This window comes from Aquarana catesbeiana, linkage group LG01, assembly GCF_042186555.1.
Source record: "Aquarana catesbeiana isolate 2022-GZ linkage group LG01, ASM4218655v1, whole genome shotgun sequence".
Classification (NCBI taxonomy): domain Eukaryota; kingdom Metazoa; phylum Chordata; class Amphibia; order Anura; family Ranidae; genus Aquarana; species Aquarana catesbeiana.
This window is the reverse complement of record NC_133324.1, coordinates 280,675,479-280,692,548: the sequence shown is the minus strand read 5'-3', so window position 1 is coordinate 280,692,548 and position 17,070 is coordinate 280,675,479. Positions and strand designations below refer to the sequence as shown.

The 17,070-nt window shown below is 40.6% G+C and overlaps 1 protein-coding gene across 4 annotated transcripts in view; it reads right to left on the bottom strand.

The window, feature by feature from the left end:
* DGCR2 (DiGeorge syndrome critical region gene 2) overlaps window positions 1-17,070 on the bottom strand; it is a 103,625-nt gene that overhangs the window by 41,410 nt on the left and 45,145 nt on the right. For all 4 annotated transcript variants that reach the window (XM_073629159.1, XM_073629165.1, XM_073629168.1 and 1 more), the window contains one exon: window positions 14,848-14,970. In XM_073629159.1, the coding sequence (XP_073485260.1) occupies window positions 14,848-14,970 (123 nt within the window). The remainder of the gene's footprint in view (window positions 1-14,847; window positions 14,971-17,070) is intronic.

Sequence of the window (17,070 nt, the reverse complement as noted above, 5' to 3'; positions counted from 1 at the left end):
GGACTGATGTGAATGTACAATGTGTATGTAAAGCGCTGCGTAAATTGACGGCACTATATAAGTACCTGAAATAAATAAATAAATAATGCAGCCCTCACAACCAAGAATTGGTAAGCTGTGATATAAAAATTGTTTGCTTTTGTGTTTAATATGGTTTTAAACTTGTGGTTTTGGGTTTAATACCGCTTTAAACAACTACTTTAGTCTCCACAAGATATTTATATGAGTTTTCAAAAAGTCTGGACATTATATATACACATGTATAATAAAAAACAATTATTTTTTATTTAACAGTTTTGTAATGGCAACAGGGGCGCATCAGCAAAGCTCTTTAACAGTTCTGAGCAGCTCAAGATCCACCAAATTATCATAGGCTTAGCAGTCAACACATTCCTTAGGGATGCAATCCCAATGCTATCAGATGCAAGAATGTTTAACCGTATGCTCTTCCCTACTAATATACTAAACAGTGCACTTCTGACCCCATCTGACATAAAAAGGTCATTCGGTTGGCAGGCACAGCTGCGAGAAGGACCAGCAAAGCAGGTGTCAGTCTGGATTTAGACCACAAGAACGTGTTGTGCTGAGTGATTTTAATGCCACTTGCTGCAAAGGATATGAATATTTCAAGCAGAAGGTTTAGGCTTTTACAAGTTATAATACTCATCGTATACATAGATGTGAAGCATACCACTGCTATCCAAAAAGCATTTTAATTTTACTTCCAATTTTACGGAGAATTTTCCATTTTAGAATTGCAATTTGCTAAAATGACAGCTAAACAAACATTTTGAAAGCATTCAACAATGAATTAAAATATAAATTTCCTTTAACCACTTAAGGACCGTAAGTATTTTTTTTTGCAAATATAAGTTTTATTAAGTTTTTATTAAGTTTCTGCAGGAATGAACAGGGTCTGTACAAAGTGACCGCATCTTATAACAAAGGAGGTCACAGCCTCTCATTATTGATAAACATGGAGCAGGGAGTTACAGTACATGGACCGTAAGCATTTAACCCCTTAATGACCAGGCCATTTTTTGCGATACTGTATGCGTCGCTTTAACTGACAATTGTGCGGCCGTGCGACGCTGCACCGAAACAAAATTGATGCCCCCCCCCCCACAAATAGCGCTTTCTTATGGTGGTATTTGATCACCTCTGCAGTTTATTTTTGAGCTATAAACAAACAAAAAAATAGGATTTTTTTTTTCGCCATACTTACCTGTAAATCTTTTTCTTTGAGTACATCATGGGACACAGAGTTAGGCTAATATTCATTACCTACTGGGTTATACCCCATCCCTAGGTGAATGGACACTGGTAGATAGTCTTAGACAGGAAGTGATCCCCTATATAACCCCTCCCATACAGGAAGTACATCAGTTTTGTAGCAAGCACTGAATCCTCAAAAAAGAGGGGAGGGATCTCTGTATCCCTTGATGTACTCAAAGAAAGGATTTTACAGGTAAGTATGACGAAAAAATCCTATTTTCTTTTTCATACATCATGGGACACAGAGTCAGGCTAATATTCATTACCTACTGGGACATCCCAGGGCAATAGCCTTGAGGGGAGGGAGACACCCTGCCAAACAATAGCAATGAGACCTTATACGGCAGCCTGCAGTACACTGTGGGCGAAAGCCAAATCCTCGGCTGCTCGAACATCCACTTGATAAAATTTTGTGAACGTATGCACTGAAGACCAGGTAGTAGCCTTACAAATCTGATCCACAGATACCTGATGGCGAAAAGCCCAGGAGGTTCCTACACCCCTGGTAGAGTTAGCTCTCACCCTAAAGGGAGGAGCTTTACGTTTCAGACCATAGACCTGAATGACCAATTGACGGACCCAATTTGCAATGGAAGCCTTGGACACTGCCTGCCCCTTCTTGGGTCCTTCTGGCAAAACAAAAAAGGAGTCTGATCCTCGGATCCCCGCAGATCTAGACAAATAAACCTTGACTGCCCGGACAACGTCCAAGGAATGCAATCGTATCTCTTCCGCCGAACGAGGAAAAAGGTGGCAAAATAATATCCTGATTCAAATGAAAGGCTGACACCACCTTTGGCAAAAAGGATGGAACAAGACGTAACACGACCCTGTCGTGGTGAAGGATCAAGTATGGTTCCCTGCACGAAAGGGCCACCAACTCCAACACCCTTCTAGCCGAGGTGATAGCCATCAGGAAGGCTAGCTTGCGTGACAGCAAGTCTAATGAAATTTCCTTGATAGGCTCAAATGGTTGTTTATAGAAACACAGACAGCACCAAGTTCAAGTCCCAAGGACACCAAGGTGACCTAATTGGGGGGGGGGGGGGGGCAAACAAGTTCCCCCTCGCATAAAGGGTCAGACCAGCAAATGGGAGGCTAAAAGCCTTTGGTAGAATATTGACAGGGTCGGAAACTGACCTCTGATTTTACTCAAAGCCAATCTGATTTCCACAGCTGACTGTAGAAAAGAGAGAATTCTCCCAATCACGTATTTGAGGATGCCATTTTCTGGCTTCACACCAAGCAATAAAAGGCTTCCAGACCTTATGATAGATCTTCCTAGTGACAGCTTATCTAGCATTCAGTAGGGTAGATACCACTGGTCCCGAGATGCCACTGGCCTTCAACACCCTGGCTTCAATAGCCATGCCGTCAAATTTAAATTGGGGTGGAATATAGGATGTTGGGACAGTAGATCAGGGTGACGTAAAAGCATCCATGGCCTGTCTATTGTCATTCTCACAATCTCCGGGAACCAGGGCCTTCTGGGCCAGGCTGGTGCCACCAGAATGACTGGAACCCCCTCAGTTTAGGCCGATATATATTCTTCTACATATTTATGGTTTAAAAAAAAAAAACGCAATAAGCTTATGTTGCTTGGTTTGTGCAAAAGTTATAGCGTCTGCAAAATAGGAATAAGATTTATTTAAGAGACCTGCCAGACATTTTTGACACTTTTTTGGGAACCTGTGACATTACAGTAATCAGTATGAAAAATATGCACAGACATTGTACCAATGACACAGGGGTTAACATCAGGGGCGGTCAAGGGGTTAAGTGTGTTCCCTGCAGGTGTGTTCTAACTGTATGGGGGATGGGCTGTCTGAGGAAAAACATACAGATCTGTCTTTCTGTATAGCAGAAAGACGGGATCTGTGAGATCTCCCATCAGAATGGAGATCTGCCTTGTTTACACAGGCAGATCCCCGTTCTGTCACTGCGGGGAACGATGGCGGGTGGCCATCTGACATAGAGTCCGCCCCACCTGCTGATTGGCTCCCCTGCTGGCCAGTGGGCACACGCACCCACAACATAGCGTTTCCAAGCTGAAGTACAATGACGGCGATACGTGGCAACGAGCCGACCTGCCGCAGTACAATGACGGCGGCTGGTCGGCAAGTGGTTTAGGGTGTTCTGACCCAAAAATGGACAAAAAGTCAGTTAACTCTTAATATGTGGTCAAACATTTGCAGGCATGATATAGGGATATTGGCTCTCTGTCATAAATCCACTCGTATGTGTCAGAAATACACCAACTTAAAAAAAATGCAAGCCTCCTCCTTGTAAGCTATTTTTTTGTTTGCCAGCCCTGAAGCCAGTTACTGACTTTCAGCGTAATTCAATTACTTCCAGAAACATTTGCTCAATAGATATCCTGCAACAATAGAGCTTTCTGGGAAACTACGGTCCACTAAATGCTCCATCTGGATCTATTTGGATCACAAGCCAAAAAACGTTTCAATCCATTTTCCCAATAACATCCTGTAAGAGACTAAATATAGCCTCAGGAAACTAACTGGCAAAGGTCTGCAATTCCTGGGATACAAGATACCAACGACCTTTGCATCTATAATAAACTCAGAACACAACCTTTCCAAAATGCATTTCACACCTGGGAATAGTGGGTACATCTACAGGCATGGTTTTAATTGTGTTTCTCTGAATTATAATGATGCAAAAACATCAACAGGTTTTTGACCATGAAGAGTATGCATTGTTTCACTGTTCTTGTTCTCTCACTGTTACCTAGTATGAACAGCCAAGAAGGAATGAATGTCAGAGATGACCTCTGGCTTTTTCGGACTGTGCTCGAACATCACTGTAAAACACTTTGGCTTAGTACAGTTCTTTCATTGGAAATGTCAGAATTAAAATTACCCCTAGTACTTGTAATCAGGGAAAGACTGGGAACCTTCAACCCACGGGGCAAACACAACCAACTGGCCTGTTTATTATAGGGGTGATAGCGGGCTTAATTCACAAAGAGTTATTTTCCTCTTTAAAATCTGAGAAAAAATACCTCAATGTTTTTCAAAAAAAAAGTTGAGCAAATAAAAAAAAAAAAAAAAAAAAAAAAATACTAAATACACAAGTTATTTTATCAAAATGTGAGGTATTTATCTCAAAACCATGCGGTATCCAAAGTGCTGGATAAAGTAGAAAAGGATTAGAAACCTGTCAGTTTGTATGGTTAATAAAGAGGTAAAATGGTTACAGTGGTGTAGTGGTAGCACTCTCGCCTAGCAGTAAGAAGGGTCACTGGTTCGAATCCCAACCACGACACTACCTGCTTGGAGTTTGCATGTTCTCCCTGTGCCTGCGTGGGTTTCCTCCGGGTACTCCGGTTTCCTCCCACACTCCAAAGACATGCTGGTAGGTTAATTGGATCCTGTCTAAATTGTCCCTAGTATGTATGAATGTGAATTAGGGACCTTAGATTGTAAGCTCCTTGAGGGTAGGGACTGATGTGAATGTACAATGTATATATATGTAAAGCGCTGCGTAAATTGACGGCGCTATAGAAGTACCTGAAATAAATAAAATAAAATAAAAAAATCATAGAAATATGCCAACTCACTAAGGCCCCTTTCACACTGGAGCGGTTTGCAGGCGTTATTGCGCTAAAAATAGCGCCTGCAAACCGACCTAAAACTGCCGCTACTGTTTCTCCAGTGTGAAAGCCCGAGGGCTTTCACACTGAAGCGGTGCGCTGGCAGGAGAGAAAAAAAAAACTCCTGCAAACAGCATCTTTGGAGCGGTGAAGGAGCGGTGTATTCACCGCTCCTACCCATTGAAATCAATGGGGCAGTGCGGCTATACCGCCGCTATGCGAGCGGTCTTAACCCTTTTTCGGCCACCAGCGGGGGTTAAAACCGCGCCGCTAGCGGCCGAATACCGCCGCTAAAACGACATTAAAACTGCGTTAAAAATAGCGCCGTTTTACCACCGACGCCCCCACCGTGTATACACACACACACACACACACTCTTCTTCCATCAATAAAAAGATAAATGTTGTCATTGCAGAGATTTCACTTCCTGTCACATAACAAAAACAGGAATTGAGAGGGGACCCCAGGACCCCCCCATTGGAAAATTTCATCTTTTCTGGGGACAATCCAAAATTTGGGACTATTACGTTCAAATTACAATGATAACGGTAAACAGGACAAATAGAGAGGATGAATCTCCCTAACGGGGGTGCACACAACAATCGAAACTGACGTTATCCTTCCCAACTGCATGCAAAAAAAAAAAAAAAAAGGGAAGAAGTTTTGCCAGTTATTCTTTAACTACTTCCCGCCCGCCAATTAGAAAAATGACGGACGGAAAGTGGCGCTGTTATCCTGACATCTAGCAGGATAAGCCATGATTGCGCGCAGCGTGGGGAGTCAGTCTGACACACCGCATCTCCAATCGAGGTAAAGAGCATCTGCCTCAGCTGAGCCCAATCATAGCCGATTATCAGTACAGCCCCCCTCCTGAGGATCAGAAATGCCCACCCATGGCCATCAGGGATGGCACTCTTTGCCCATCAGTCCCCCCTTATCAGTGCCCAGCAGTGGAGAAAGCTTACTTATTTACAACATTTTGTAACAGAAACGAAGAAAACTTTTTTTCAAAATTTTCAGTCTTTTTTTATTTGTAGCACAAAAAATAAAAACCCAGTGGTGATGAAATATCAACAAAAAAAGCGCTATTTGTGGTGAAAAAAAAATGATAAAAGTTTTGTTTGGGTACAGCGTTGCATGACCTCGCAATTATAATTCAAAGTGCAATAGCGTTGAAACCTGAAAATTGGTCTGGACAGGAAGGTGTATAAGTGCCCGGTATTGAAGTGGTTAAGTAAATCAGCCCTAATGATTGTGTTTTTCCATACTTAGGTTGCTATGCATTACTGTTGAGAAACTGATCCAAAAAGGTAGAGACTAACTCCAAATTGGCTATTATATGGTTACCTTCTTGCATGCCTGGACCACTTCTTAATTACCGCATGCATTTGTTTTTTTTCCCCCCCTTTAGTGAATTGACCAACACGGTTTCATGGAGGTATTTATTGAGCATTTTTTGTTTTTGGCGGTAAATACCACATAAGATGATAGTGAATTGACATTTTCAGTATCTCATGAGATGACTGGAAAAAATGTGTCACACGATTCAATTATCTCATGAGATATTCTTTAGTGAATTGAGCCTAGTGTCTTATAAAAGACACAGACACACACATTATATATATATATATATATATATATATATATATATATATATATATATATATATATATATATACATACATATACATACATACACACACACACACACACACACACACATACATACTCAGACAGTTGTGCTCATAAGTTTACATACCCTGGCAGAATTTACGGTTTCTTGGCCATTTTTCAGAGAATATGAATGATAACAACATTTTTTCTTTCACTCATGGTTAGTGTTTGGCTGAAGCTGTTTATTATCAATCAACTGTGTTTACTCTTTTTAAATCATAAATCACAACTGAAACTACCCAAATGACCCTGATCAAAAAAGTTTACACACCCCAGTTCTTAATACCATGTATTGCCCCCTTTAACATCAATGACAGCTTGAATTCTTTTGTGTTATTTGTGGATGAGGCTCTTTATCTTCTCAGATGGTAAAGCTGCCCATTCCTCTTGGCAAAAAGCATCCAGTTCCTGTAAATTCTTGGGCTGTCTTGCATGAACTGCATGTTTGAGATCTCCCCAGAGTGGCTCAATGATATTGGAGGTCAGGAGACTGAGATGGCCACTCCAGAACCTTCACTTTATTCTGCTGTAGCCAATGACAGATCGACTTGGCCTTGTGTTTTGGATCATTGTCATGTTGGAATGTCCAAGTACATCCCATGCGCAGCTTCCTGGCTGATGAATATAAATGTTCAAGTATTTTTTTGACAACATACGGCATTCATCTTTCATCTTGCTATCAATTTTGACCAAATTTCCTGTGCCTTTGTAGCTCACACATCCCCAAAATATCAGCCATCAACCTCCGTGTTTCACAGTAGGAATGGTGTACCTTTCATCATAGGCCTTGTTGACTCCTCTCCAAAATGTGTTTATGGTTGTGGCCAAAAAGCTCAATTTTGGTCTTGACTTGGTTAAACTGATGATAGACAACTCCTATCCTCATATTGATTAGTGGTTCCAAATTAATAATAACTACTGCAGTAGGGAACAGACACAAAAGATACGCTCAGCATCTTTCCAAATAACTGTTCTGCCTTATTATGACGCAATTGAAGGTTTTTATGCACATGATTACGTAGGTACCACATTAATATTACAATTGTACGTTTATGGTAACAAGGGGCGTTACATAGGCACACTAATTCTAATCAGGACTCGAAAGAATGAAACATTATTAGTGCTGTGTGCACAGTGAGGGCAGTGTGCAATACATACAAAATACAATACAATTATATACAGAACGTACAAATTTCCGTTACAATCACTAACCATACCTGCTATCACCTTTAACCTGGAACCTCCACACGCTTAGGTGGAGGTAGTCCTGGCCAAAGAGGCAAAAAACTCCATTGTGGAGAAAAAAATAGCTGAGCAACTTTGTTCATTACCAAATGACTTTTAATTGTGAAAAACAAATGATTGATAAGACATATTTATAGAGTACTGGCTGTACACTCCTGTGGCCAGAATGGCCTTCTAGCTGAATTGTGGGCATGCTGACTTATCAGCATATGTAAACAGACAATTCTACATAAAATGGAAGACGTACAAAAGACAAATATGACTTCAACATGGCTAAACTACTTTTCAAATATATATATATCCCTTACAATTAAAGTAATTTAATCAAAAAGTATCCTAGACTGTGATCACAAGAGGGAAACAAATCAAACACAGAGATTTCTTTAATTTAGTCATTTTTGCAGTGTCTGGTGTGGATCCAGGTGACTTTTCCTTCAATTTTTGCAAAAACTGTACATGAAATAGATGCTGTATTGAGTCTCCAAACATTTCCTTATATATAAATGTCTCTTAACAATCCACAAGTCACCTGGCTTTAGTTTTAGATCCTTCCAAACTTTTAGGATCTGGAATTGGGGAGAAAACACATAAATGAGTTTGTCAAAAAACCTTAAAAGATCAGCAACATTCTCTGTGAGATCCGAATGGAGGACTTCAGCTGCTGAGACAAAATATAAGCAAGTGAGTAACACACTCCCAAACCAAATCCCATAGGGAGAGAGTCCAACATCCCCCTTAGGGGTTTGATAAAGTAAAAGAAAACATTCAGGCAAAAGTTTTCTAGTTTCTTATTCTACTTTGTCTGCTACATTGTAGACAGTAGGGGGTGTAAAAATAAAACCTCAAAACTTCTAGTAAGGACTCCCCTATAAAAAAGGATTCCCTCTGTTACTCTCTGTACTTTCTGGCACTCTGTACTTACAAACTACTTCTGATAACACTTTTTACTGTGGCCTTTGTAGTAGCATTTGCCACTGGACATCCAAAAAACATGTCCATACAGAAAAAATGCATACTCGTAAAATCCTGACTTGGACATCTGGATATATCTTTTTTGTAATCTCTGGAAGGGATGTTCAGCTTTTGGTAACACCTTTGGTAACAGGTAAAACAAGAAGTGGTATGTTATAAAAACAACTGTGGAGAACCCTGGTTCTATCTCATGCTCATTTACTAAGGCAGCCATAACTGCTTGTGCCTGATGACACTGCCCATGTGTCAAGCTTTTGGGAAAAAGAGTGGCTGGCAGACATAAATGATCACCTTTTTCCAAAGTCCTGTTTCATAAGAAGTTGCCCCCTGTGGACCACTTGTTCTTCTCGTTCTGGGGTCCTTAAAGTTGAATTATTAATCCCAGCTATACTGGGCCAGAACTAGGGTGGAATCTGTGAGTTGCACAGACCCATCAAGTGTCCGGGGCTGTAATGCAGCATCCTTAGAGTCGCCTGGTCTGCTTCCATGTGTGAGTTTTAAAGTTAATATGGCTACCTCAGCAAGAACCTGGAAGGCTGAAAAATTAACTTGGCATGCTTGGTTGGTTTACCTGCCAAAGTAAAAACAAACTTCTGGCCCTTTAAATGGAACCAAAAGCTCTCGATATCTTGACTATCTATATAAATATACACTTTTTTTATAGCTCACAGGCTTTGCTAAAACATGGAGCTCTGCTTCTTGAGCTGGGGAAAAAGGATCCAATGACTTTGAATACAGAGTATCCTTCTGGGTGATAAACTGCATACTCAAATCTACAAAAAATGTAATATCTGGGTCTTCAGGGAGTGTGTCCCGCACTGGGCTCACAGCAGCTGATTCCTACACCATCAATTTAACACACGTGTCTTCCTTTGTCTCCAGCCTCGTCCAATAGAGGCAATAAGGTGGCTGGATTCAAATGTACGCATTTTTCATTGTTAGATTTATACATAAACTCATATTTTAAACCTTTCATTAGACAAACATTTAGTTAGCTGTATATTTGCTGCACAGAATGTCGGACCATTAAAAATTAAATGTTTGACCAAAACAATATCTAACTTTGTCTAATAGCACCTTTGCATAAAAGCTGCAGCTCTGATATAGCGGGATGAACCCTTCATTACTGGGTCCAGCTTGCATAAATATATTACAATGGCTTGTTTTCTATCACACTATTTGTGTAAGAACTCCAGTTTCATGTTTCAAAAGACAACTTCTTCCTGGCAATATTATAATAAATGATAACAATACCCTGCAGTCACGGAGAGATGCCCATAAATCCAAACTATTCTTCTGCTTATACCACTGTACTTACAAGGAAAAGGGGGAAATCATTTCACAATCTACATATTCTGCTTTGGATTTCAAAAATAAAAATAAATAAAACAAAAAGGACCAGCAATCTGTATGATGGACTAGAAGCATCAAAAACTATAAAACAACTGGCTGCAGGTGGCATCTATCCTAACAGGGTGTGTGGACTTGATGTGATAGGTCTGTTATATTTAAATTGTATTTATTATTACTCTCACATCATGGACCGCACATCAAGTTATTATCAAGAACCTTGAAATTTCATTTTTGTACAAAAACTTCTTATGTATCCCATCCAACTTGGCTTTGTTAAATATTATAGCAGCTGTATTCCAAATAACAACCTCATCTTAAATCTTTTTTTCTCTCAATAAGGGCTTATTGTATAAATGTAAAATTACAAAATTGTTATCTTAATCTAAATTAATCTCATTCATTACAAATTTCCCCAATAACCTGAATTTCACTTCCAACCAAAGATTGTCTAAACCAGTTTCAATATATCTATATTATTAATAAAATTGTTAAACTCATATTAGAAATGAATACTCATTATTACTTAATTTCCCTTTTTTAAATGCACTGCTTCCACTATCAAAGAATATTCAATTTGTGTAATACAGGGTTAAATGTAACCTTCATTTTACCATGTTTGGAAAACAGATTCAAAATAATTGTGATCACATTGTTTACCATTAGATTCGTTAACCCGGCACATTTTGTTATAAATGTTTTGTCTAAAAAACTGGAATTGGCATGGTGTCCTTCCAGCTTATCACTGACCTCTCATCCCAGCCACATTTCCTTCATCAGAGCACAAAGGAGGGGGTCACATCTGCGTACATGACACACACAAGGGATAGAACTAAAGGTCCCAGCATTCGCACACATACATACACCAATATCTCTCTAAAATCACTTACATTTTTCCCATTTGTACACAACACATGCATGTCATTCTCTCACTTTCTTTTAACTCTCATTAATATTTCCCTGCCTAAATTCTGCTTTCCTTATTTTGTTCAGAAATCCTTTATATTTAGCTTCTATGACCAGATGGGCAGCCAGAGTGCTCATCCCATCTTCCCTCTCTGACAACATATAAAGTATTCTGTTTTACCTCTCATTTCTCTGTTTCTAATTTTACTAGTTGTAGTGCCTGACCCCAAATTCATCCCATAACCTAACATGAAAATGTCCCTTTCTGTCTAGTGTTAATGTCACCCTTGATCCATCCTGCTCACATAGATAGCTGTTTCTCTAGCTGTTTACTCTGCATGATTCTTAGTCCCTGCGGACCTTGGTAACCCAGTTACCCATTGTGGATCCCTGTCCACTCTAACCATTAATCTAGGGGCTCAGTATAGGCCAAACCGCAACTTCAGTTCATATATAGCGCTCCTCTTGCGTTGGGCATTTTTGAGGGTCTCTTACCCTTCATTCCCTTACTTAATTCAATGCCCATAATGACTGGCCAGTCTTATCTCTTCTCTACTTGTGCCTATACTCTCTTGCCTCTAAACTACTTTATCTAGCAGATGTACTACATATACCTGTGAACAGCACTATTCTTCCCTTTCTTATCTATAACACTCCGGTGGACAATAGACAGTGACAACATAACATATAACCACCAATCAATACAGTTCGATTAAGGGGAGTAAAATAGGTACCCTTTGTCCCGAAAATGCCTTACCGATCAAGGAAGTCTGATAACCCAAATGTAAGCAAAAGGGTTACCTCAGCCGGCTGATTATCAGAAATTCCCGGATCGTCTCAAGCTCCTCGTTTCGGATACTCAGGGTCACCTGGAAACCCCTCCTAGGCAAAGCTCGCCATGCTGACTTGGTTAAATTGATGATAGGCAACTCCTATCCTCATATTGATTAGTGGTTCCAAATTAATAATAACTACTGCAGTAGGGAACAGACACAAAAGATACGCTCAGCATCTTTCCAAATAACTGTTCTGCCTTTTATGCACATGATTATGTAGGTATCACATTAATATTACAATTGTACGTTTATGGTAACAAGGGGCATTAGATAGGCAGGCTAATTCTAATCAGGACTCGAAAGAATGCAAACATTTACTGAAAACATTATTAGTACTGTGTGCACAGTGAGGGCAGTGTGCAATACATACAAAATACAATACAATTATATACAGAACTTACAAATTTCCATTACAGTCTCATCACTCCAAATGACTTTGTGCCAGAAGGTTTGAGGCTTGTCTCTGTGCTGTTTGGCGTATTGTAAGAGGGATACTTTGTGGCATTTGCGTAGTAATGGCTTTCTTCTGATGACTCGACCATACAGTCCATCTTTCTTCAAGTGCCTTCTTATTATGCATCTTGAAACAGCCACACCACATGTTTTCAGAGAGTCCTGTATTTCACCTGAAGTTATTTGTGGGTTTTTCTTTCCATCCCGAACAATTTTCCTGGCAGTTGTGGCTGAAATTTTAGTTGGTCTACCTAACCATGATTTTGTTTCAACAGAACCCCTCATTTTCCACTTCTTGATTATAGTTTGAACACTGCTGATTGGCATTTTTAAATAACTTTCCTGTTTTATACAGTTCAACTACCTTTTCCCGCAGATTCTTTGACAATTCTTTTGCTTTCCCCATGACTCAGAATCCAGAAACATCAGTGCAGCACTGGATGAAAGATGCAAGGGTCTTGCAGGAGTCCAGAAACTAATTGACCTTTTATACACACACACACACACACACTACAAGCAATCAGATCACAGGTGAGGATGGTTACCTTTAATAGCCATTCAAACCCATTTGTGTGCATGTTATCAGGCCAAAATCACCAGGGTATGTAAACTTTTGATCAGGGTCATTTTGGTAGTTTCTGTTATTATGATTTAAAAAGAGTAAAAACACATTGATAATAAATGACTTCAGCCAAACACTAACCATTAGTGAAAAATCTTATTGTGTCATCATTCATATTCTCTGAAAAATGGCCAAGAAATCATAAATTCTGCCAGGGTATGTAAACTTATGAGCACAACTAAAATATGTGAATCTGCGATTCTCAGTAGCAAGAATCTACTGATCCCCAAACTGTTCCCACAAAGTTGGGAGAATGAAATTGTCCAAAATGTCTTGGCATGCAGACGCTTTAAGGCTACGTTCACACTAAGGCGGTGCTGGCGTTAGCGGTAAAGCACCACTTTTCGGCCGCTAGCGGTAAAGCGCCACTTTTTGGCCACTAGCGGGGTGCTTTTAACCCCCGCTAGCGGCCAAAGAAAGGGTTAAAAGTGCCAGTGTTGCGGCGCTGCCGAAGCGTTTTGCAGGCGCTTCGTCGGCGCTGCCCATTCATTTCAATTGGCAGGGAGTTTTGGGAATGGTGTATACACTGCCCCAAAGATGCTGCTTGCAGGACTTTTTTTCCCGTCCTGCAAGCGCTCCCGCCCCAGTGTGAAAGCACTCGGGCTTTCACACTGGGGAGGCATGAGAGGCGCTTTTCAGGCACTTTACAGCAGTCGCTATTTTTAGCTCTACAACGCCTGAAAACCGCCCCAGTGTGAAAGTACCCTAAGAGTTCCCTTCACTGGAACTAAGGGGCCAAGTCTAACCCCTGAAAAACAACCCCACACCATAATCCTTACTCCACCAAATGATTTGGACCAGTGCACAAAGCAAACTCCATAAAAGACATGGATGAGTGAGTTTGGGGTGGAGGAACTTGATTGGCCTGCACAGAGTCCTGACCTCAACCCGATAGAACACCTTTGGGATGAATTAGAGCGGAGACTGTGAGCCAGGCCTTCTCGTCCAACATCAGTGCCTGACCTCACAAATGCGTTTCTGGAAGAATCCTACCCAAAAAGGTTCCCAAGCTAAAGTCAGCGCTGAAATGCAAGCACCACAACGTGCTTTTAAGTACTCATTTTAATCTGAAATTGATCCCTGTGCAGCCCCTTTAATTCTTATCCCAGGCAGTTTATAGAGCCTTGACTTCTGCTCAAGTTTAGAATAAGCCACATCCACTGTCATTCAACTATTAACTGTGGCAGCCTCTACTGTCCACTGAATTCCTGACAGAGCGTTAGATGAGGGCTGGGGCTTAGTGTCTGGAGACCGCAGACCTAATCTTGACTTGGATGGAACCTTTGGACTAAGATTGAAGGGACCTACAAAAGTAACATTAAAATTAAATTGAAGACAAACAGGTATTTTCAGGCACCACAAGGTGCTTGCACACCACTTACCAACAGTATCTACCCTTTCTACTTGTACACCACAACAGGAATGCATTTTTAGGATTTCTCCTTACTTTTTGTGTCTGCAGCTATAATCACTGGGACAGAGCAAAACTCTAAAGCCTCCTACACATTGCTAGACTTTTTTTGTTCAACCCAGCGAAAAAAAACCTGACAGCTCAAGTCAGAGTCGATGTACTATCTGATGTTAGTACAGTGCTCCCCCTGATGTGCTATTGTGTTGGGACAGGAGGATGGCCCCGCCAGAAGGCTGAGAAAGCCGATTGGCAGACCTTTTACGGTCATGACCCTTTGACAGAAGGCGGCCAGCTTCTGTCGGACCGGCTTCCATATACAGGGGCCGAATGTCAGCCAGTCTCTACTGAACTGGTCGATGCCGCCCAACATGCAGCCCGTGTGTACTAGGCTTAAGAAGAAAGAAAAAAGTTTTATGCAACAAATATACAACAAAGTTAAAACAAAAAAGGAGTATGTCAGTTATTGCTACACCTTTGACCTTAGACTCACCTGGACAGTTAAATTCATCGCTCTCGTCCTCACAGGTTGGCCATCCATCACACTGCCAGTTCAAGGGAATGCACTGGATGGCACCTCTGTGGCAGGCAAACTGCACAGGTGTACAGCGCAGTTCTGTGAAAAGAATGGATACATTTAAAGCACTTAGTCTTAGATTGAAAAATAATCCACAAAAAATTCACATTCAAAGCTGAATTCCATGTGCTATATCTGACCAATCTTCATGGTAGCTGGACTGCTAATCACTGATTGCCACTGGTTTCCGGGTCCCATGCGGAGTGGCTGACCTGCTGCTTAATGAACACAGGAGTTTACTCGGTCAGCATGGGAGCCAGTCAGAGTACACTTTGCATTTTTTCAATGAACACAAAGTACTCTTTGATTGGACAAGAAGGATAGTGATGTCACCACACCGCCTCTCCACCTTGTCCAAAGAGTGAAAACTTTGCATTCATTGGTTGAGCAAGCAAGCTCCTGTGTTCACTAAGCAGCAGGGCAGTCGCTCAGCATGCAACCCGGAAGCTAGTGGGAATCACTGTAGTAGTAGTGAAATGATTTAATAACTATAGAAATAAACAGTTTTACAAAGAGTACTGTTTGCACAATATTTGCTGAGAATATCACAGAACAGTTCTACTTTAAATAAGATTATTTCAATTTTATACAGGTGTGTAAAATATAATACTTGTATTCTGTATCAATTTTACCATCTGCTTTAGGGCTCAAATGAGCATTAGGCCTCTAACAAGTTTTCATGCCTACCAAATTCCACAGCATAAACATGTGTACATGTAAACAAAATTGGCTATTTACTCATACAGTAAACATTAAAACTCTCATAATTTATTTTATACCTGAGAGACCACTGTGGAGATTTAATAATTGTAGTAGTCAGCACCACTACAGTAATCGCCATGATCTTTCAGGCACTGTGCAACTGAATACTAACCAAATGTGGTCGCTCACGCAGCACCATTCACAGAACACCTTGTATTTTTTTTTCAATAAAGAGAAGTGTATTTTTTTTTTTTTGCTTGAGAAAAACTCCCCCGTACTCTAACTTCCTCAATCTGAGAACGTCTTGTATTCATCGAAAAAAAAAAAAAAAAAATACAAGGCGTTTTGTGAACGGCGACAGTGCCAAGCAAGCAACACCCTGTGGTCAGTGTGCAGAGGGGAAGCTGCTTGGCACAAGACATTGAAGACTGCAGAGATCACTGTAGTAATGCCAACTACTACAAATAAAAAAAAAAAAAATCTGAAGGCAACAAAATACCACAAAGATGTGCTCTATTGCACTATTGGGACATGCATTATTTAAAATAGGATTTTTGTACTCGCCGTAAAATTACTTTCTTGCTGTTCATTGAGAGACACAGGACTCGGACATAAAATCTTGACCAGTGTGGTAGAACCCCTCCCACATCAGGCATGCCTCCGTTTTGTAAGGTATGCCAAAAGCAAGACCATAAACACAGAGGGGTGGGACCTGAGTCCTTCAATGAACTATAAGAAAGGGATGTTATGAGAATAAAATTCCTAATTTTCTTTTGTCAGGATTCAGAGACATTTAGGGCACCCAAAAGCTAGCCAACTAAGGAGGCAACAAAGAACACAAAAACGCTAAACAGGTCTACTAAGAAAGCAGACAAAAACTGGAGACTGCCTGAAGCTCAATGGGCTTCCTGAAGCTCTTTACGCCCAAAAGCTGGCATCAGGTAAGGCCGTAATATCCACCCGATAAACTTTGAGAACATGTGAACAGAAGACTAAAGCTTCGTAACACACTGCTCGTTTTTTGTTCCAACCTGAAAAAAAAAAAAACAAAAAAAAAAAAAAACTGACCACTCAGATCAGAGCCACTGTACTAACAATCCCATGTGTCAGACACAGACAGCGAATCACGGGAGTAAGACAGCATGAGTGACACCAAAGCAAGCAGCTTTCTAGGGGGGCACTCAGTGGAGGGGAGGAGCGCTGACAGGGTACCCAAGAAGTGGAGATTTAGGTGGCTCTATGCAATTCCATTGCAGAGAGCAGGTAAGTATAAACCGTTTTTTTTGTTTTTTTTTTTTGTTTTTTTAAAAAAGCATTTATAAGTAACTTTAATTAAGGGTTTTTTTAAGCGCAAGCTAGAAGCTTCCTGAGTTACCATAAAGGCATCATGCACACTGGGCATAAAATAAATACATACTAAAAAAATGGGTTTTGCTT